The sequence below is a fragment of the Ovis aries genome, chromosome 11 (assembly GCF_016772045.2).
Source record: "Ovis aries strain OAR_USU_Benz2616 breed Rambouillet chromosome 11, ARS-UI_Ramb_v3.0, whole genome shotgun sequence".
Taxonomy (NCBI): Eukaryota; Metazoa; Chordata; class Mammalia; order Artiodactyla; family Bovidae; genus Ovis; species Ovis aries.
In genome coordinates this window covers 33577488-33600611 of record NC_056064.1, presented here as the reverse complement: position 1 = coordinate 33600611, position 23124 = coordinate 33577488, and the positions used below count along the sequence as shown (strand labels likewise).

General features: G+C 41.8%; 1 protein-coding gene across 12 annotated transcripts in view; it reads right to left on the bottom strand.

Annotated features, from left to right (window-relative positions):
* Nucleotides 1-23124, bottom strand: part of ULK2 (unc-51 like autophagy activating kinase 2) — a 55275-nt gene that overhangs the window by 17157 nt on the left and 14994 nt on the right. For all 12 annotated transcript variants that reach the window (XM_042255704.2, XM_060395482.1, XM_015098670.3 and 9 more), the window contains 9 exons: nucleotides 21438-21539; nucleotides 20423-20481; nucleotides 18153-18235; nucleotides 16225-16272; nucleotides 15799-15887; nucleotides 10107-10278; nucleotides 3492-3552; nucleotides 1165-1302; nucleotides 37-182 (listed from right to left, as the gene is read on the bottom strand). In XM_042255704.2, the coding sequence (XP_042111638.1) occupies nucleotides 37-182; nucleotides 1165-1302; nucleotides 3492-3552; nucleotides 10107-10278; nucleotides 15799-15887; nucleotides 16225-16272; nucleotides 18153-18235; nucleotides 20423-20481; nucleotides 21438-21539 (898 nt within the window). The remainder of the gene's footprint in view (nucleotides 1-36; nucleotides 183-1164; nucleotides 1303-3491; nucleotides 3553-10106; nucleotides 10279-15798; nucleotides 15888-16224; nucleotides 16273-18152; nucleotides 18236-20422; nucleotides 20482-21437; nucleotides 21540-23124) is intronic.

The following is a 23124-nucleotide window of genomic DNA, read 5'->3' as shown; positions in this document are numbered from 1 at the left end:
TAAAGGAGGGAAACAACTGCCACGTATTCTCCTTACCCAGAGGGGAAGGTGAGTAAGGCCTGGAAGAGCCAGTGGAGAGTCTTCGTCCTATGGCTGGAACCGCATCTGCCGGCGCTGGGGAGCAAGATCCCGGACGGAGGAAGCCCAGAGGGCTGGTGTTAGACCTTCGTACCACTGCAGATCTGGGGAGAAACACAATTACTCCCTTGCTGGCAGCTTCCAGGACTTTATTTCCTTCTTTTTTTCCTAAAGCTTCCAAACAGTATGCCATGCAGTCGATTTTTTAAAGTATGGAGCAAGTTGTATGGAACAGACATCAAGTGTGTGAAACTACAGAGTAAGGTCTCCCTCGCACCTTGGATCCCTCTACTTAATTTCCAACACTTCCTCAGTCCTACTCAAAAGGTTACTGCTATGTTCATTTCTAATGTATCCTTCCAGAGTTCCTTAATTCAAATATGAATGTATCATGCATGTGTGCATGCATGCTAACTCATTTCAGTAGCTTTTGCGACCCCATGGACTGTAGCCAGCCAGGGTCCTCTGTCCATGTGATTTTCTAGGCAAGAATACTACAGCGGGTTGCTATGCCCTTCTCCAGGGGATCTTCCTGACCCAGGGATCAAACCCACATCTTTTGAGTCTCCTGCATTGGCTGCTGCTGCTGCTAAGTCACTTCAGTCGTGTCTGACTCTGTGCAACCCCATAGACAGCAGCCCACCAGGCTCCTCTGTCCCTGGGATTCTCCAGGCAAGAATACTGGAGTGGGTTGCCATTCCCTTCTCCAATGCATGTATGCATGCTAAGTCACTTCAGTTGTGTCTGACTCTGTGTGACCCCACGGACAGCAGCCCACCAGGCTCCTCTGTCCACAGAATTCTCTAGGCAAGAGTACTGGAGTGGGTTGCCATTTCCTTTTCCCCCTGCATTGGCAGGTGGGTTCTTTACCACTAGCACTGTATCACACTATATGAATTACCTGGCCAAGCTTAAACATCATTTAAATGGATCCACTACAAAATCATTCATGATTATTCAATTTTGTATACCTCCAGCACACATCCATGTAAGAGAGTAGTCAGCTATGGAAAGCAACAAGACTTCAATAACAAGGACTTTAAAAGACAGGTAGAGAAACTGGGAAAGGGGCGAGTGCCCACCTACCGTGGAGAGCCATGTAGATTTGTGCTGGAGCCAGCAGTGGAGGTGAGGTTCTGCTCTATGCGCTGGTAGTTCCTCACCTGTGTGGGGACGGGAATGGGGGCAGCTGCGCTGTGCGGGGACACGGAGGGCTGGCACTGCCTGCAGACACGAGTCATGGAAAAGAAAAGAAATCCAGTGAAACCACTCTCCTTTCACTTGACCCACTGGTGATACTGAGAGAAAGTTCTAGAAGAAGCCAAGTGATCACATCTGAATGTGAATAAGAAATGATCTTAAATACACATATATAGCTGAAAACATCACATCTGTCATTTCAAGAAGTCTCCTGGTTTGCACACACACACTGAGGAGGAAGACTTCCAACAAGAAGGAGCTACACACCCCTCTACAGCAACAGGAAGGGCCCACGGCCGGCACAATGCAGCTTCATCTGCTTACATTCTGTGACTTATTCCTTATGTGATCAAAAGGAAAAATACTTCTAGGAAACTATGCTGGGTAAAAGAACAGGAAATTCAAGAGCAGAGATGCCTGGAATGTTTACAAAAGTTATGAGTGTAGTAAGCGTTCTCAGGAACTGGGACTTCGATGAAGACTAAAACATACTGTGTGACTCCAGCACACAACTCATGTGAGATCCACACTGTGCAGCACAGCTGGTTTCTTTCCTTGCTTTTCACAAACTCAGATATGGCATGTCCTTACATGACTTTCAATTCAATCTACAACATATCTTAAAACATCGGGGGTGACACTAGGCCTTAAGAAAGAATGAGTAATTTCATTCTTTTGCCTTTCCTTAATTCTGAAAAAGCCAAAAAATCTCCCACTTTTGCCTAGTTACAATATTAGAGATAAAGAGATGATATATTTAGTTACTTAAATAAAAAATCAATGAAACTGATAAACCCTTGGTGATATTAACTAAGGATAAATGAGAAAAGACTCAAAATCATAAATATAAGAAAGGTCATAACTAATGCCACTTTGAATATACAGATAAATCCTATAAATACACAAGCTACCAAGACTGGATCACGAAGAAAGAAAACCTGGAGACCTATTACTAGTAACGAGACTGAACCACTAACTGAAAACCTCCCAAAAGAGAAAAATCTAGGACCATATGGCTTCACTGGTGGATTCTATCAGTTAAAGACTTACCACACAACACTCAAACTCTTCCAAAAATTGAAGAGGGGAGAACACTTCCAAACTCATCCCATGAGTTCAGCATTATTCTAGTACAAAAGCCAGACACAGACATTATAGGAAAAGAAAACTACAGAATATCCCTGATGAAATTTGAAGTGAAAATCCTCAACAAAATACTAGCAAACCAAATTCAAGATCACATCAAAAGGATCAAACACAATGACCAAACAGGATTTACAGTACACCATAATTAACAGAACAAAGGACAAAAACCACCCAATCATCACAACTGATGAAGCATTTGTCAACATCCAACACCCTTTCATGACAAAAACTACTAAATAAAATAGGAATAGAAGGAAATTACCTCAACAATAATGAAGGTATATATGAAAAGCCCACAGCTAACAACATATTAAATGGTGAAAGACAGAAAGCCTTTCCTCTGTGACCAGGGATGAGTTAAGAATGGCCTCTCTCAACAATTCTATTCATTGTAGAATTCCAAGCCAGAACAAGTAGGCAAGAAAATAAAAGACACTCAAACTGGAAAGGAAGAAATAAAATTATCTCTTCACAGACAGCATGATCCTAAATGTAGAAAACTAAAGATTTTACATGCAAAGGGAAAAAAAAGACATCAGAACTAGTAAACTCAGCAAAGTTGCAGGATATAAAATCAACACACAGAAAAATCAGTTGTATTTTCCATATATTAACAATATTTTTATTTAAATAACATATATTTCCATTTTTAATTTAATTAATTAATTTATTTTATTTCAGATTTTTTTATTTAAATAACATATATTTCAATTAACAAAATTGAAACTGGACCCTTCTCTTATGCCACATACAAAAACCACCTAAAAACAGATTAAAGATCTAAATACAACAACATAATGTATAACCATCGTCCGTGTGGAGACCATGTATGGAGACCTATTGTAAAACACTGTGAATATACTTAATGCTGTTTTTGAACTCAAACTGAAAAATGGTTAAGACAGCAAATTCTCATATTTTTTTTACTACAATTTTAAAAAATGTTTAAAGAAAGAAACCATTGTGAAACAAAATAAATTTTAGAATCAAGAATATAGAGTTCTGTAACTTTACTCACACACACAAAAAATATGAAAAAATGTTTAGTGAAACACATGCAAACATACCCTCCAAACACCAAGAACTCATTAGAAGCACGTCTGCCAGCAGTTCCCACTGGCATATCATCTGAAGGAAAAAGAGAAAAACACAGTCAGTTTTGGTAAACCACCTGCTTAAAAGTATTTATTGTTCCAACTTGACTATTAGGAGACAATTGATCACAATACAAATTTACCATTTGCTTATGTTGTGATTTTGCAACAATAAGCTAGTAGGGAACTGCACCCAGCTGAACGTACAGGCTGCCAACATCACGTTTTTTCAAGGTAAACTGTCATGCTTATTGCCACAAGTATGTATTTCTCCACCATTTAATATGTGCAAAATCTGTGCTACTGTTTTTACCATGTTCCATTTCACATGTCACTGACAAAGGTTTTGGGTGTTGTTCTCCTAACCCCAATTTGCCATAAACACCGTGGGCTTTACTGAACTACTTTGCAGAGTGTGGTGACTTAAGAACATGTGTGTCACCTTCTAGTACAGCTGCCTGCACCCCGAGTCCAGAGCATGGAGCATCCCCACTCCTGCATGACACTCTCCTGGGTCTTGCATGGGTGGCTGAACAAGATGTCATGAAGCTGGACCTCTTGGACACAGATGCCACAGGCAGTCTTCATGCTCAGACATCACCCATCTATGGGAACAGAGTGCAGCTCAGAACACAGGGTCTCTCATCCCTTACCACCTCTACACCCATCAGATCACACTGCCCTGTGTGACCTTTACATGGCTGCAAAGGTGTAATTCATATGTGCTGATGTGAAATAGCAGTGTTGACTAATAATATAAATTTTAAAAAATAAAATAAACTATGTAACCTCAAAATACTCAAAAAGGAAAAAAAATAAACACAGACCTCCCTTTGAACGGCCCTACATGGAACTGAGGAATATCAATACATTTATTTTTGCCCCTGCTCTCATGAAGCTTACACTCTAATAGTGAAAAAGGGTTAACAGTAGCAGGGAGTGATAAGATGTATAACAGGAAAATAAGTCAGGGTAAGGGGATAAAGGGAGGGCCACAAAGAAGTCAGTTTTAAAGACAACAGTTGCCCAAGGGTAATGGAGAAAACAGGGCAGAGGGGACAGGTTAGAAGCTGGAGTTCACCTCTTCATTTTGTAGCTTTGAGTTTGGAATCATATATCACTGTGAAACAAAACTAAGAAGAAAAGAACAACCCCTAGAAATCAAAAATAAAATGAAGTGATGGAACCTAACCATGTATCAGCTTGGTAACATAACCACCAGAGGGGAATCCTTTCAAGTGACTTTAAACTTGGAAATTTAATTGAACATCCCTAACGGCTGAGGCTTTGAGGGATTTGAGCAGCCCCTCAAAAAGGAAGCTGTCTGAGACAATGACTCAGGCTGATGACCCAGTGTAGACTCACTGTCCATAAGATCCGCCACACACGAAGCTTTCAAATAACATCTTAATTGCTAATTCTAAATTATGAGCACATGACCATCACCAAACATTCAAAGAAAGAATCTAAATGAAAACTAGACTCTAAAACAGACTGGAGGGAAAGAGGAACTAAACATTTTACAGGGAAAAGTTTAAAAATGTATATAATTAAGTGCATTCAGAGATAAAACAGTGCATCTTGAAATAAGAATAAACAACAACACTGAGAGGGAGATAAAAAGAACTTTTAAAAACTGAAAAGATGAGAGCATAATAAGTGAAAAACCCAATAGAAGATTAATGAAATAAAATACATATTTTATGGCAAGGCAAGAGAAAATTAAACAAAAGTTCTCTCTGCTCATTTGGGTCTCCTCCCTTCCTTTTAGTTGGTATTTTGCACCTGCATTAACCAGACCTCCTTAGGAAATAACCTTCCCTCTTAATCTTGTAAGGGGTCATCACAACCACCCACCACTGGCTTTTTACATGTAGACCTGGATTGTGTAGCTAGCAACATTTCATTTGATGTACCGCCCCAATATAATTGTGGTTTGACCTGTAACAAGTAGAACAGTCCTTATTAACTTTTCATCGATAAGAGAACATCAAGGAAAGTTTCCTAAAAGTAGAGCAATACAACAAAAAGATGCAAAATCAGACAAAGAAGGTTAAGAAAATCAGGAGTATGCTCAGGTATGTGTTACATTAGTACTGCTTAAGTTGTACAGATGTTTTAAATGTTTCCTTCAGAGACCTTCAGCTCCTGATTTCACATGTAAGGAGCTTGGAAGTCACCCTTCCATCCTGACAAGTGAAGACTCTTTTTGGCTCTAGAGGAGACGGGAGGACCCTGGGCGAAGAGATGTCCCCAAGACTACAGAAATAGGCAAACACAGAGAGGACTGGCTTCACTGAGAAGGGACTCATCAACTGAAAAGACTGTGGAAACCAGAGCCAGGGCAGGAACACCTGAGTGAGAACCGACAACTTGCTGGACCCTCAGGGCAGACAGTTCTGAAAGCTGAAAACTCCAGGGAGCCAAGGTCATAGGAGGAGCACAGGGCTGTCAGACTGACCTCTGGGAGCCCAGGCCGACTGCCACAGTAAATGTGGAGAAAGATACTTTCCTGCCTGGAGTGGGGGAGGGGGCTTCTGTGGAACAAGGCCAGTCCTCAAGGGACACGTACTAACCCGAGTTCACCAACTGGGGCTGAACTCAGAGCCTCAGTGACCTGGAGATAGGGAACCCCCAACTCCAGGCCCCTCCAGCCACCCTGTCCCACTTCAGACAAGAGAAGAAATGTGAAATAGCTCTGAAGTTCACAGACCAAAGGCTCAGGCTCCATGAAAGTGTGTGAAAGTCAGTCAGTCATGTCCGATGCTGCGCTCCATGAAAGGCAGAGCCTTAACAACAGGGCTGCCTCCTCCTCACCACATCATTAACAACCACAGCTCTAATGGCCTGTGGACAGCGCTTACCTACCCCACCTCAGCCCTCGATAGTCAGATGCAGCTATCTAGACACAAGTACAAGGCACATCAAAGGCAAAAAAGAAAAACCACTCTGAAGAGGCAGAGCATCAGAACCAGACACAGTGGGGATGCTGGGACTCCCAGATCTGGAATTTAAAACAATGATGATTATCACATGTGTGTGCTCTCAGTCGTGTCTGACTCTTTGTGACCATAGGCACTGTGGCCCACCAGATTCCTCTGTCCATGGCATTTCCCTGGCAAGAATACTGGAGTGGGCTGCCATTTCCTTCTCCAAATGATTAATATACTAAGGGCTCTGACGGAAAAAGCAGACAGCACACAAGAACACATGGGGAATATAAGCAGAGATGGAAATCCTAAGAAAGAACCAAGAAGAAATGCTAGAGATAAAAAACACTGTAACAGGAATGAAGAACATCTCTGTGAGGCTTATTAGTAGACTGGGCATGTTTGAGGAAAGGATCTCTGAGCCAGAGGATTATTTCAACAAAATCCTTGAAAACCAAAAAATAAAGACTTGGAGAAAAAAAAAAAGAACAGAAAATCTAAGGTCTGTGGGACAACTACAAAAGGTGTAACATGCAGAATGGTGATTCCAGAAGGAGGAGAGAGAGGAACAGAAGGAACTATCTGAAACAATGAGAATTTCCCCAGATTAATGTCAGTCATCAAGCCCCAGATCCAGGAAGCTCAGAGAACACTCAGCAGGGTAAATGCCCCAAACAACTACACACTGGCGTGTCATTTGCAAATTCTAGAAAATCAAAAATAAAGAAAAAATTCTGAAAGAAGCCAGAGGAGAGAAACACCTACAGAGAAATAAAGATAGAACTACACAGACTTCTCCGAAACCTCACAAACTGAAAGAGTGGAATCTAATACTTAAGGTGTTGAGAGAAATAAACTACCAACTTAGGATTTCATACCCTGCAAAATTATTCTCCAAAATGAAGGAGAAATAACGACTCTCAGACAAGCAAAAATTGAGGGGACTTGTTGCCAGTAGATCTGCCTTGCACGAAGTTCTTTAGAAGAAAAATAATATAGATCAGAAAACAGAACCTACACAAAGTAAGGAAGAGCACCAAAGAAGGAATAAGTGAAAGTAAAACGAAAACTTTTATTTTGATTATTCTTAACTGATCTAATAGGTAACAGTTTGTTCAACAGCAACGATGTACTCAGTTATGTGTGCTTCCCTCCATGCCCTATATGTGTGTGTGTGTACATATATATATATATGCTTGTGTATGCTTATATATAAGTGTAATTAATGACAACAAAGATACAGGGAGGAAGGAATTAGGGTTATTTTGTTATTATAAGATACCCACAATATTCAAGAATGATATGGTATATTTCAAAATGGACTTGGATTAGTTACACATGTATACTGCAAATCTAAGACAAACCAACCACTCAAAAAAATAAAAAAGAAGTATAACTGATATGCCAAGAAAGGAAAGAAAATAGATAATGGTCAATTAAAACCACAAAAGGTAGAAAAAGCGTAGAAGATAAACAGGAAGGCAGATCAAGGACAACAATAGAAAACAGTAAACAATGTGGTAGGCACTAATCCAGGTATATCATCAATAATCACTTTTAACATCAATGGTTGCACACATAAAAGACAGAGGTTTCAAAGAAGACATACAGGTGGCCAACAGGTACATGAAAAGGTGCTCAACGTGGCTAATTATCAGAGAAATGCAAATCAAAACGACAATGAGGTAATTACCTCACACCAGTCTGAAATGCTCCTATCACAAAGACTACACATCATAAATGCTGGAGAGGGTGTCGGAGAAAGGAACCCTCCTACACTCCACACTGTAAAGATCCTGTCACTGAACACAATACAATTCAACACAAAATACAACACAACACAATTCCAATCAAATTCCCCAAATGGCTTTTCTGTAGCATTTTCAAGTCAAAATTAAACTACATGGGGGGAAAGGGGCTGAGAATAGCCTGGGTGATTCCACAGAATTCTTGGGTGCCCCCTCACCTTCACCTCTGACCCATATCACACACACACAATGAAACAAATCCTTTATATAAGTCTGATAGGGCAAGTCTGGGATTGCATATCAGTGAGGAAAGGACAGAACATTTGATAAATAATCCTGGGGTAACTGATAGAATCCTTATCATCTACACAAATTAGTTCCAGGTAAAGTTAAATATGGAAAAAATAATGAAAATCTCTAGAAGGCATCATGGTACTACTGGGGCAGCATGACAGGACACTGCTGCTAGTGGCTATAGGCTACAACTCGCTTGTACCAACATTTTACAGAGCTGAAGCTGTACATATCTACAGCTACCTGGAGGAAAGTTTGGCACACGGACATCTGTTACCACACATTCTAACAGTAAAAAGATGGAAATGATCCAAGTCACAATCAGTAGGGAGATGGATAAACTATGGTTCAGTTGTACTATCAATATAAAATTCGTAAGTTAAAATGAGCTAGATACACACCTAGCTATATATGTAGATACACATCAAAAATAGGAATAAAAAAGCAAACCACAGAAACAAATATTCTATGTAACATTTACTTAAAACTGTAATATCACCAAAATACTATTTTTTTTAGATACAAGCATATTAGAATTATAATATAAATCAAGAAGAAGAATATATCTCTGGCAAGATTAGAATGAGGCCAGGTGCTCTGGCTGTACCTACAGCATTGTATACCTTTAAAAAGACATCTGAAACATCCATGGCAAAATGGTGACATAAATAAAATTAGCATGGTGGACAATTTGAGTATCTGCTGTATTATGTGGTTTGAAATATTTCACAATTTAAAACTTTCATTACTTTTTCAGTAGGATAAAACTACCACACAGGATGATTTTTAAAGGCAACTCCCAGCTCTCGGTGCTCTGGTCAGAACCTGCCACCTGCTATTACATGCTGTGCGTGATTCCCCTGCCTCAGCCAAGCAGCCCTAAAGTGTGTCTGGTCTGAGGTCACAGCCTTCATGACAGCTAGCAAAGGGCTAATGTAAGCAGCTATTAAATATGAATTTGACAAACATCCTGAGACCTCTTGACACAGACTTCTCCAGCTTCCTACACATGCACACAGTCAACCTGATACTATTCAATCATTAAAGTCTTCAAGTTTCCAGCTCTTCTGACCCTACTCCTCTGCAACCAAGCCCCGGTTCCTTCTGTTTTATCTAACTTCTCTTCTCGTAGGTCTCCCAGTGCCCTGCACTACTCCACAGAATCCTGGCTTGGATTCAGGCAGCCTGGATTCTGCTTCCTTTATAAAACATCCTTCCTGTGTGTTTATGAAGCTCATTCCTGAACTCTGGCCAGCATCTCCTGAAGCAAAGCCAGACTGTTTGGAAGACCCTTTGACTTTCAGATTTTTTCCAAAAGAGGTCTTCCTTTAGATCCTTTCCTTAAATTTAATTTATCTCATTCTGCTGGCTTCTCTACTCCTTTCTGTTTGGATACTAACAGAATTTGAGGTCATTTCCTGCAAAGTTTTCATCTACCTTCAGAATCCAAGGTTACTGTCACAGGAACGTAGGCATATAGTTCTGGGAATTCCATCAACTAAATAAAATGTCCATTTGGAAAGGTGTCCTACACACAAGAGCGTGACATAAAGGTTAAAAAATGCTAGTCTAGTAAATTCAGAAATACAATGTGTACAAGCAGAAAAGATTCTCACATGAGTGGTCTGACGAGATGTTGTGTGGAACCAAAACAAAGTCATCCGTGTCACAAGAAGAGTTCTTGCTACTAGTACTGGCAGAATCTTTGGACACCTGGAGATAGTTGGGAGGACCCAATGGTGGGGAGGATAAGTTTTCTTCCTGAATATGCTGCATATCTGGAAGGGACTAAAATTAACAACATAAAATTAAAAGTGGCCTCAATAAAATGCAAGTCAGAACAGCCATTAGACTAAGGAATATTTTTTTCATGAAAGTGGCACAGAGTTCAATTCCACTGAAGATTTTAAAAATCTCTTTGGAGAACCTTTCCCTTAGAGAAGCACAGTTTAAGGTGTGTTTGCATAACACCGTCTAAAATGTTTCCCAAAAGTGATACTTAAACATCACACCTCTTATCACGTGCACAGGTCTGCCTCCCCTGAAAGGTCTGCTGTGAATCTGTATCATGTCCCAGCCCCGCTTCAGCTCATGGCCTAGCAAAGCAGATACTCAATACCTGCTTACCTAATGACCAAAAAAATGTCCAGGGACTTGAATGACATTCTGCACACAGTTTTCAATCTCCAATGAAGAAATATCATAAAAGGGAAAGCAAGAGACTATGTTATACAGAAAAGTAACTAAATCAGTAAGGATAACTGTGTATAAGCACAGGGAATTACTGACACTTCCAGAAAGAAAGATTTAGAAAGCCTTACAGGTGTGGGTATGTTCCTTTTTTCTTTTTTGTCAGGGGAAGGAGTTGATTTGTGGAAGATAGAACCATAAGGGATTTGTGGAAGATAGGACCGTAAGGGAAGAAAAGCATATGAATATATTGAATAGATCCTTGGGCATAAGTAGCTATATACCTCTTGGCACTTGCCTAATTCAAGGACAGTAGTCACAACCTTAATTGAATATCTTCATCATACAACAGTCTCCTAAAACAATGAACTTCATAACTTACTGTGTTAGGTCCCCATTACCCTGTTTAACCTTTGTTTCTATTTAAGAAAAATACTACAGAATGCTCTGTAAAGCCCAGTTTTAAACCGCTACTATTCCTTTGACTGTCACTGCACAGTGAAACCAGTCTCAAATCTCCTTATCACTTCTTTGGGTGTGTGTGTGACATACACATGATATAAATTCTCCTTATCGCTTTTTGAAGAGCACTTATGCTTCAAGGTTATAAACAGAGTGGAAGCTGGAGGGAGTAACATTACAGAGCACTCACCACGGGCTCGGCACTGAGCTTGGCACTGGGCCCTGTTAAGAGCTTTCCGTGTATTCTCTAACTCCAGCCCTATTCTGAAATCCATTTCATACATAAACAAAACTCAGAAGAGAGAACAGGTGAGGTGGGCCAGGTTCCAAGCACCTAATTCCACCAATTCTTCCCCGTGCTCTTGCTCCCCAGGCAGGGACTCTCTCAATGTCTCCCTTTGCTATTTACAAAATTACCTTCATCCACAGCCACCTGGGCAGACGAGACGCTTCTCAGGTTCAAAGGTCATCTTCCACTAATTCTCTTCCCTCTTCAAGGACCCTGTTCAACTCCCCTCTGCTTTCCCCTCTGCACACAAACATGTTTAATTTCTTCACATCTCAAATCAATATAACTCTCTCAATTACCATCTTATCTCCCTTCTTCACTTAACAATGTTTCTTGAAATTTTAGTTTTCACTGACTCAAATTCCTCACCTCCAAAGTATCACTTGCTGCTGCTGCTAAGTCACTTCAGTTGTGTCCGACTCTGTGTGACCCCAAAGATGGCAGCCCACCAGGCTCCTCCGTCCCCGGGATTCTCCAGACAAGAACACTGGAGCGGGTTGCCATTTCTTTCTCCAATGCATGAAAGTGAAAAGTGAAAGGGAAGTCGCTCAGTCGTGTCGGACTCTTTGCGACCCCATGGACTGTAGCCTACCAGGCTCCTCTGTCCATGGGATTTTCCAGGCAAAAGTACTGGAGTGGGTTGCCATTTCCTTCCCCAAAAGTATCGCTTAACTCACCATAAGCCTCTTTCTGCCTTCAACCCTCTGATGAAACTGCCTTTACTAAGCTTCCCAGTGCTTCCACTGCCAGGTCTGTGGACCCTCCGCTACTCCTTCAGGTACTGGACTCTGCTTCCCAGACACTGGGCCCCCAGCCCTCCATTCAGGGACCCTGCTCTCTGCTTCCCCTTCTACTTCTCAGTCTCTTGTGCCCCTCTAAGGAGACCGGTGGAGTATGAGTTTCCCCAGTGCCACCCTGGCCTCCAACCCTCACAGTTTATACCCACCTGGGGCCCACTGTCACCTTCCTACATCAACTACCCCTGCAGAGTGCTGACTCCCGAGCTCAGACCTGCCCCTGGGCCTGCACATCACAGTGCGTCATCCTTGTGCTCCCCCGCTAAGCGGCTCCATCAACTCACACCACTCAGGGCCCATCGAGACCCTCTTCCTTAGGTCCCAAATTCAAGCAATCTCTAAGCACTGCAGACTCCTCATCCTGCTCTTTCTGGCCCCTTGTCCTCCTCTTTCCTACTGCTGACTTAGTTCAGTCCCTCATTCTCAAAGACAAACAAAGCAAACCCCAAAACAAACCAAAAACAGTGCAATGGTCACAGGCTGTTCTCTTTGCTCTAGGAGAGAGGCCTCTCCTCTGATCTTCCATCCAATCCCCTACCTGCTTACAGAGGAATTTATTTGCTAAAACACACAGTGGATCAGGTCACTCTCCACTGAAAGCCACTCAAATGGCTCAGCACACACAGCCTGCTCTGCTCGTAGCCCAGATTCTGCCAGGATGAAGACTGCCCCACCCCAGCTCCACTCGCCACCCCCAGCACATCACCTTGTTCTTCTCTGTACCCTCATACTGGGCCATGAGAGGAGTCTGTCCCATAGCGCTTCCTGCAACGCCAGAGGGTTCAGCTCTGTACAGGGCGGCGGCCATCAGTTATAGCTGGCTATAAACATGTGACATGTGGCCAGGGAGACTACCGAGTTGAATCTGCAATTCATTTAATTCTAACAAATGTATGTGGCCATGGTGGGCTACAGACTGCTGCAACAGGTCATGGTTCCACGGGGATTCCTCTGCTTACGTTACCGCTCTTACAAATTCAAAACTCAGCTCAATGTCTCTGCAAGCTCTCAGTCTGATTTCATGGCCTCATCCCCAGTCCCACAGGCAACAAGAGGCGTGAGGTATCTGCCTCCCACAGGCTGCTCCACTGGCCTCTCCTCCACACAACCAAACCCAGAGCTGCTCAACAAAGCAACCTGCCATGTCCAAAACTTCACACAAAGTGGACATTAAATACATATAATTAGAAGAGTAGATACTCAAGAGGTATTATCTACATAGCATTTAGCCTATAGCCAGTATCAGATCTAACAGAATTATTTGAATTTTTTTGTTACAGTTTTTGTTTTTCACCTTTCAAAGACTTCTCTGGAGTAAAGCAGCAGCTAGGTTATTTTGGGAGAATGTAAAGAACAGATCGTCACATGGGCATGCCTGCCTGCATCCCCCTCAGTACAGGAGTATAGCCCAGCCCCAGGAGGGAAGGAGTGCATGCAGGATGTCACCTCACTGTTGCAGATTATGTTGACACAAGGCCTATCAGATCACTCCACTTTCTAATCTCTAATTGGAAATTATACAGAAACATTCCTGCTCTTTTATTTCCAGATATGTTATTTTCACTTCAAGCATGAGCTCTTCATTAAGGCCTTCTAAAAAAGATTTTTCTACCAAAGTTCTGGGGCTTCCCAGGTGGCACTAGTGGCAATGAACCCACCTGCTAATGCAGGAGACATAAGAAACTCAATCCATGGGTTCAATGTAGGAGACATAAGAGACTCAACCCCTGGGTTGGGAAGATCCCCGGAGGAAGGCATGGCAACCCACTCCAGCATCCTTGCCTGGAGAATCCCACGGACAGAAGAGCCTGGCAGGCTACAGTCCATAGGGCTGCAAAAAGTCAGACATGACTGAAGCGACTTGGCCCGCACTCACAAAGTTCTGAGCATCTATAATAACTACGCCTCCCCTCCCCGCCATGTCCTCTCCCTGGTCCTATGAGCGCTGGTATGCTCTTCCAGCAGCCCAAGCACTCCTCTTTTGCTCTCCCTTTCAACAGTCTCATGCAACAAAAACCCAACACGCATTGTCCTGTCAAAGCACCTTCCCACTGTGTTCCCCTGGTGACCCCTTCTCTGTCTCCTCCCATGGTTGTCCAACCACCCCGCAGGCCTCCCCACACCCAGGTCCTCCCCTGCCCTCCCCTCTCCACCACACACTGCGCTCTCCACACCCCGTGTCACCTTGCATCACGTACATGCTCCATCATGGCAACTACAGCCATCATGTACCCACCACGTACCGCCACCCACACTGCAACCAGAGGGTAACCAGGCCTATGTTACGGGTGAGGAGCTGACCTGGCCAGCAGGTTACAGGGGCAAGCGGCAGGGCCAGACAGTCTGCAGTCTCTCCCTAACAGTGCACTTCCTCAAACTCTTCCCACTCACTTCAGATTCAGTGTTTTTCTTTATTCCAGACTGAAACAGGAAATATACGACACTTTTTTTTCCCTCTTAGTCTTTAAATCCACGGGAATATAACTAAATCTTCTTAGCCCTTTGCCTTTCTATTTGGTCTGAGTCGACAGGCTGTGCAGAAGGACTCTGCCAGTATTAGGACTCAGTCATGTGCCACAGGCTGCTCCAGCTTCTGCCTTCACCAGGGGCCACAGGGTCTCCCTGGAAAACAGGAATAACAGCACCTGCCACTGCCTGAGTATTACCATGGGCTGAGCAGTGCGGTCAGTGCTTTTCCTCTTTATCCTTAAAAATGCCATGAAGCATCTAACTTATGCTCACTTTACTTAGGCTCAGAGAGACTGAGTCACCTGTCACAGGCAACACGGGGAGTCATGAATGTGGACATGTCCAAGCCCAGACTCTTGAGCAGCAGGCTCCTAACCCCCAGCCCGCTTCCTGTGCAGCTCTCCAGCCCCACTGCCAGCAGAAGTCAAGAAATGCATGTCTGCAGGCCAATCTGAAAAATGGCTGCAGAGGCTGACACAATGGCCTCTGGACTTTGACTTGTGAAAAGTTTCAAGGTCGCAACTCTCTCAGGCAGCAAGAGAGATGTGGGGGAAAGTCCAGGAAAACACAGAAGAGGGAAAGGCAAGACCTGGAGGAGCAAAGCTGGAGGAAGGCAATCTCAGGACCAGGAAGAAGCACTAAGTCTGGAGGGAAGGGCTGCAGGGGAGCAGCTCACAGGGCCTGTTGCCATGACGACGGGGTCTCAGGCCCAAAGGGCACTTCTCTACCACTGGAGTTCTGTGTGCACTAACTCTCCAGACTGATGTTTATGATGTTCATAAAATAAATACAAAGCTACCTATCTACCTGTCACAGTGAAACCCTTCCCAAACTTACTGAGCATGAGAAGGTGAGAGCACTGTGTTCCTGGTTTAGAGGAAGGCAGCCCTGAGAGGTACCATGTTCTGCTGAAGTGTGCACATCTAGGTAGGGGCAGATTCCAAACAGAGATCCTCAGCAACAGGGCTCCCTGCTCAGGCCTCAGCCGCGCTAGGAAACTCCATACATAAAGAGAACACCCATAACATATCTGCAGCTCTGTCTGTGAGCAGATGCACCAGCATAGACTCTACAGTCACTTCTAAGAACCCCAGGACTTACCGGTGGAGAGGCGAAACGACAGGATGGAGAGCTGCCATAGGAGCCTCCAGAGGCAGAGCCGGCATACATGGGCACCGGGACTGGGCAGGCTGGGGAGAAACATGAGGGAAGAGAGGCCACTGAGTGTAATTACGTGAGTCATCCACTAGGAAACCCACCACAACTGCCACAGCTTTGTGTTGACCAGAAATTCACATCCATATACTCCCATGGATGAAACTAACAACACAGCAATTACTGATCTATTTCAACTTGGATGCAGAAGGAAAAATAGAACTGTAACTAAATAAACACAACTATAGGTATTTAAGAAAAGCCCAATGAAATCGTAAGCACATAAAAGATTAATTTTGTGATACCAAATACTAATTTTTCCTTATGGTTGCATTTACTTGTTTAGTAAAAATGTAAAAAGTGGGTACTCACATTTTTTTACTGGAACTTGCTCAAGGAAAGGATGGCTGAAAAATGCTTCTGTAATGAAAATGAGAATGCAACCTTTAAACTGACGTTGATTTTGGCAGACGGGTTGATCTTGTTGATGTAGTCAACATAGTACCCTTGAAATCATATATAATTATTACTGTTGTTGTTGTTTAGTTGCTAAGTCATGTCCGACTCTCTTTTGCAACCCCATAGACCCCGCCAGGCTCCTCTGTCCATGAGATTTCTCAGGCAAGAACACTGGGGTGGATTGCCATTTCCTTCTCCAGGGGATCTTCCTAACCCAGGGATCGAACCCAGATCTCCCATATTAGCAGGCAGATTCTTTACCACTGAGCCACCAAGGAAGCTCATAATTATTATTACATTCTTTATACAGACACAATTTCCTTTCAATATAACAGCATGTTATTTTTATAAATCATCTATAAAAATCATCAAATTGTAAGTAATTCTCAATCAATGAAAATTTTAAAATAATGGCTGTGAATTCTCCAAATGCCTATTACTAACACAGTACCACCAAGACGACTAAAGTGATCTGTCCTCTTGCGCGGCTGTCTTCAAGCAGACAACACTACAGAGAACCGCAGCCAGGCCCTCGCTAAGCACATATGTGAACTACAGCTGTCAACTGTGCTGACAAGAAGTCTTAGGCAGCTGATTTGTACAGTAAATTCCACCCTTCTATCCCAGAAGTATTCCTACAGCTAGTTTCACATTTGATTTAGTTCCTTCAGCTATTCACCAAGGATAAAACCTACACAGTAAGCCTGCTAATTAGATAAAGATAAATAGGTAGGTGAGTACATGGAAGTTTATTTTACTCTCTTTTCCTGTATGTATAATTTATTTTATTGTTTCTTTAAAAGCCCACAAAGACCATCTCATTTATCATTAGGTCTCCAAATTATGTGCTACTAAATAGCACAGAGTGGGCAAGGAGAACAGCACAGCATAGAAGTTTGCCAGATAATATAAGATCAGGAGTGAGATTAACTCAGATTTAGTCTAAATAACCTCACTCTCTGAAGCACTCAGTTCATGGTCTCAGTAAATGTTCTCAATAGAAAGTAGTTCTAACAATTTCTGTATAGGGGGTAAGATGAAATAATCTGGATATATCTTTTCTGAAACTTCTGTAAAAACTGAAATTAAACTTTAGTTCATGCAATTGGTAAATATTTCTATCTTTCAGAGAAAGAAATTAAATGAACACTGTCCAGTAACCATGAGAAAAATGGGCCAATATGACCCCGTGGACTGTAGCCCACCAGGCTCCTCCACCCATGGGATTCTCCAGGCAAGAGTACTGGAGTGGGTTGCCATCTCCTTCTCCAGGGGATGTTCCCGACCCAGGGATCGAACCCAGGTCTCCCGCATTGCAGGCAGATGGTTTAATCTCTGAGCCACCAGGGAAGCCCTCGACATACAGGATAATAGTTTCTAAATTATTGCTTATATTAAACATTTATATTCTTTCCATACATTTACAAAATATGTAAAAAGGAAAAACACAGGGATAGAAAGAAAAGTAAAAATGAATTTCATTTTCCTCTGAAACCTCTATAGTATCTTAAAAAAAATAGTTTTTCATGTGGTTGCCAAGAGAGGAAAGGAGGGTAAGGAGGGACTGGGAGTTGGGGATTAGCAGATGTGAACTATTACATATAGAACGGATAAACAATAACATCCTACTGTATAACAGGAAACTATATTCAACAACCTGTGATAAACCATAATGAAAAAGAATATATATGTGTGTGTATAACAGAATCACTTGGCTGTACATCAGATACTAACACAACACTGTATATCAACAACACTTCAATAAAACATAAATTAAAAAAAAAACTTTTCAAAATACACAAAATTAGGAACCAGATACAAAATCTGAAAATATTACTTACCAAAGTCCATTCTATCTTTTTGGTTTCTCTGAAGCAAACCCAAAAGAAGATTAGCCAAATAAGGTGACGTTTCTCTGGGAATGCTGTGGGGGAGGGGAAAAAAATCCACTAAAGTGGTGAGTTTATATATATTCACTACACAACTTTTGCTTTCATTATGGTAAATGAAAATGTATATGCAGTTTCACAAATACCACATTTTGTACCAAGACAACCATGATAAAGCCTCATTCCTTAAAAGAAAAACAACCGACTAAGCAGCTGCCTCTGAGAAGCAGCATCAGTCTGGGAAGACTCTTGTCTTGAGATTCTCACTGCCTTTGTCAGAATATCTGCAGGACAAAGCCCCTCACAAGCACAGCCTACCTTGAGTTTTAACACAACTTCAACCTGGCACTGAGAGTTGCTACAGAGTTCTCTGTTAAACAAAGAGCAACCTCCAATTCTGCCTGGAAAAGGGCAGAGCTTAAATACAAGTGTCTCCAAACAAACGCTATACATAAGTTTAAAAAAGCCACAGAACAATTTGCAAAGTAACTCGTATTGCATTATTATGTGGCAGAAGCACCAGTAAGAACCAGACATGGAACAAAAGACTGGTTCAAAATTGGGAAAGGAATATGACAAGGCTGTATATCATCACCTTGCTTATTTAACTAATACACAGAGAACATCACACGAAATGCTGGGCTGGATGAATCACGAGCTGGAATTAAGACTGTTGGGAAAGCTATCAATATGCAGATGACATCACTCTAATGGCAGAAAGCGAAGAGGAACTAAATAGCCTCTTGATGAAGGTGAAAGAGGAGAGTGAAAAAGCTGACTTGAAACTCAACATTCAAAAAATTAAGTTCATGGCATCACTTGATGGCAAATAGAAGGGGAAAAAGTGGAAACAGTAACAGACTTTATTTTCTTGGGCTCCAAAATCACCATGGACAGTGCTTAAACTAAATTTCACTGCAGCCATGAAATTAAAAGACACTTGCTCCTTGGGAAAAAAGCTATGACCAACCTGGACAGCCTATTAAAAAGTAAAGGCATCATTTTGCCAACAAAATTCTGTATGATCAAAGCTACGGTTTTCCCAGTAGTTATGGTACGAATGTGAGAGTTGTACCATAAAAAAGTCCGAGCACTGAAGAATTGATGCTTTCGAATTGTGGTGCTGGAGAAGACTCTTGAGACTCCCCTGAACAGCAGCAAGATCAAACCAGTCAATCTTAAAGGAAATCAACCTTGACTATTCATTGGAAGGACTGATGTTAAGCTAAAGCTCCAATACTTTGGCCACCTGATGTGAAGACCCAACTTATTGGAAAAGACCCTGATGCTGGGAAAGACTGAAGACAAAAGGAGAAGAAAGTAGCAGAGGATGAGATGGTTAGATAGCATCACCAAGTCAACGGACATGAATTTGAGCAAACTCCGGGTGATAGGGGAGGACAGGGAAGCCTGGTGTACTGCAGTCCATGGAGTCACAGTCAGACACAACTTAGCAACTGAACAACAGAATAAATATTTATACATAAATAAGCAGTCAAACATGTAAACAGAACTCACACCAGAAATATTTCTGAAGAAAAAGAATTTCAAAAGGTACACAGCCAACTCTTGTTCTCCCTAAGAGCAGGGGAAGCCCAGCCACTTTCTGCTTTACACCCATCTATTCTGTTTGCATTTTCCTCCCTTCCCTCAAAACACACACATAACTTCTACAGGTTTTTCTTCTGAATAAACTTAACATTTTTAAAAAGAAAGAAAATGGCACAGCACATGGGCATGTATGATGCTCTGCTACTGCTGCTGCTAAGTCGCTTCAGTCGTGTCCGACTCTGGGCAACCCCATAGACGGCAGCCCACCAGGCTCCCCAGTCCCTGGGATTCTCCAGGCAAGAACACTGGAGTGGGTTGCCATTTCCTTCTCCAATGCGTGAAAGTGAAAAGTGAAAGTGAAGTCGCTCAGTCATGTCCAACTCTTCGCAACCCCATGGACTGCAGCCCACCAGGCTCTTCCGACCATGGGGTTTTCCAGGCAAGAGTACTGGAGCGGGGTGCCATTGCTTTCTCTGGTATGATGCTCTAGTAGCTTTCTAATTTCCTGTTAAAAATCTAGTAGCTTTCTAATTTCCTGTTAAAATGAATGCTCTCCTTACTGCTAACTGAAAAAAAGATGCAATAATGGAAAAACATACATAAAACACATAGAATTCAGATAAATAACACAGTATTGACATAGTAAAACCCAGTGTAATCAAGACACATACCTAGGCATTAAGTTCCTGTTTTTCTCATAAAACATCCTTAGGTCTTGAGGACTATTAGCCTGTTGAAAAAAAAAAAAAGAAGAAAATGGTTTAATTTCCTAAAAAACCAAGCGCAAAAACTCCAAATCACATGATGGATGCTCATATTCTTGCAATAGAATAGAAACTGAACTTGAAAGCCATGGACTGCTGAGGGAGCCATTGATGGGCACAAGGAACTTCTAACACCTCTGACACTGTATGCAGATTCTGCACATCCGGGCATAATTTATCTTTCTGAGGTCAGATTCTCAGAGAGGCCTGAGGCTCAGAAGAGTCACTACTCTGGAGGTTACACGGCCCATCCAACAGGTGTGCTGTGTGGAGTCAGGTGCAACGAACCTTCAAGGGAGTCAAGCCAGAGAACGAAGAAAGTGCTCCTTTCCAGCCTCTCCAGAACACAACACAGCAGCCTCGCAGTAAAAGCTGCTGAATTACTGAAGCTGCCTCTACCTTCAAACCAGGCTAGGAAATCAAGTGTTCAACCTGCTGTGTCACTGACTTTTAATACCATCTTGGGCAAATTATTTCTCTCTGTTTTAGTTTTCAGATTTAAAAAACTGTCTCTGTAACTGGCCAATATGAACTCAAGAAGAATCACTGTGATCATATGCTAGAAGAGCTCCTTCTGACAAAATGTTAAGGGAGAGGCAGACGTACCTAAGTTAGATTGTGTGAAACCAATGACCTCTCCTTCAGGAGAGGCGTGAGGAGAGCTGTTACCCACCTTCCTATACCTGCCCCCGCCCTCACATGGATTCCCAGACCCCAAATCCAGGCTAAGCAGGAAGCACTAATGTCACCATTCACACCTATTTCCCACGGGGTTGTAAGCCTGAGCTGGCGAACCTAGTATTACCTAGTATTAACCCCTACACTGTTTAAGGGTCAACCGCATTCCCCATTTTATAAGTCAAAGGCAACTGCAAAATGAAAAGAGCCCCAAACTAAGTATACCTGAAAACAGTCACGGTACCTGAAAAGGTGGCTTTCCAACGAGGCACTGATATATCACTGTCCCGATGCTCCACAAGTCGGCCTTGGCATCATAATGTTGAGACATGATAACCTCAGGAGCCTGAGGAGAAAGCAAGTCAAGAGACGTGTATAATGTCAGTTACATAATTGATCTGCATGTGTTAACTGGAGAAGGTCACACTAACAAAACTACAACAATAAAAACAACAACACACTGTGATATCGCCCTAATCAAATGATACTGCAACCAATATAGACCCACATTCTTACACTGAGGTTTACTGGCAAGTCCCAAAAACAACAGTGGAGGAAAAGCAGCAGGTTCCAGAAAGAAAATATTTCTATATAATTGGATGGACACACAAAATACAGAAAGAGCATAAAAATAATAACACTGAGTACACCCCAGTCCCAAGATCAGGGTTACTTCTGGGGTGGGAGAGTAGGAGAGTGAGAAGGGCGGGTTACAGAAGGTACACAAACCGCTTCCGAAATATTTCATTTCTTCTAAAAGAAGACCAAGGTGAACAAGGTAAAATGTTAACTGTCGAATGCGGATGGTAGGCACACAAGTGTTTGCCACATTAGTCCTATTTCCACCATTTAAAAACTCCAAAATAGCGGAAAATCTATCACGGAAAACATAATAAAAACAGTCTTAAAAGCAAACAAAAAGTCTCTGATACTTTGTTACAGCTGTTTTCTCCTCTCTCATTAGATATTGCTTTCTAAAACTACCATCAATCAAGGCAAGCATTGACTGGAAATGCTAAATACACTGAATGACAGTGACATTTTATTTTCTAGGCATAACATTTTTATTTATTGTTCCTAGTAAACTTTTTACTGGGTCAACTTCCTTTAATAATCAGCCCAAGTATACTCTCTCTATCCTCAAGGCTGTAAGTTCAAGACTGAACTGATTTCACACTCAAGAAGTGCAAAGTAGTATTTAATTATATTAAATTATAAGATTTATCATATAAGCAGTACAGTTATGATCAAGAAAAAGTAAATCTAACACAAAATTTTTTTGAACTTTGAGTACTAGTTCTCTTGATCTCAAAGTTGATTTTACATTAGAAGAAACCCTATCTGAACATAAACCCATTTTAAATTCAAACTGAAGTAGGTTCATTTACTTCACAGGATTCTGAAGCTCCAGAATCAAGGTGTTTCCAGGGTTACCACCTCACATTAGTTCAGAAGTGTCACAGCCTCACCCTATTAGACCTGAGAGTAACCACAGGAAAGGATAAAGAAGAAAAGTAAGATTTTTCAGCTGTTACGTCTGACGCGAATGGGAAACATTTCTATAGTATAGGGATCCTGTCAAGAGACAACATGCAAAGGATGACTACACCCTATAGGTGAAGATATGCCCCAGGAGATTTTTTTAAGTATTCCTAAAATTATACATCATGTATAGCATGACCATACTTCATCAATTTTTATTTCTAATTTAATCTAATAGAAGAGTTCTACCATAATAACTAATCATGTTAAAAAATAAATGCCAATGGGCAAAGATGACTTTTATAGTCCACTAGGCTAAAGCGAAAGACGTCTGTATTACAGCATTTCAGTACTATAATTAACATTTGTAAATAATAAAAACTCAGACTATGATAAAAATGACATCTTAGTTGGAAAAAAGCTTTATACTTAAATTCCAATGCTTTCTG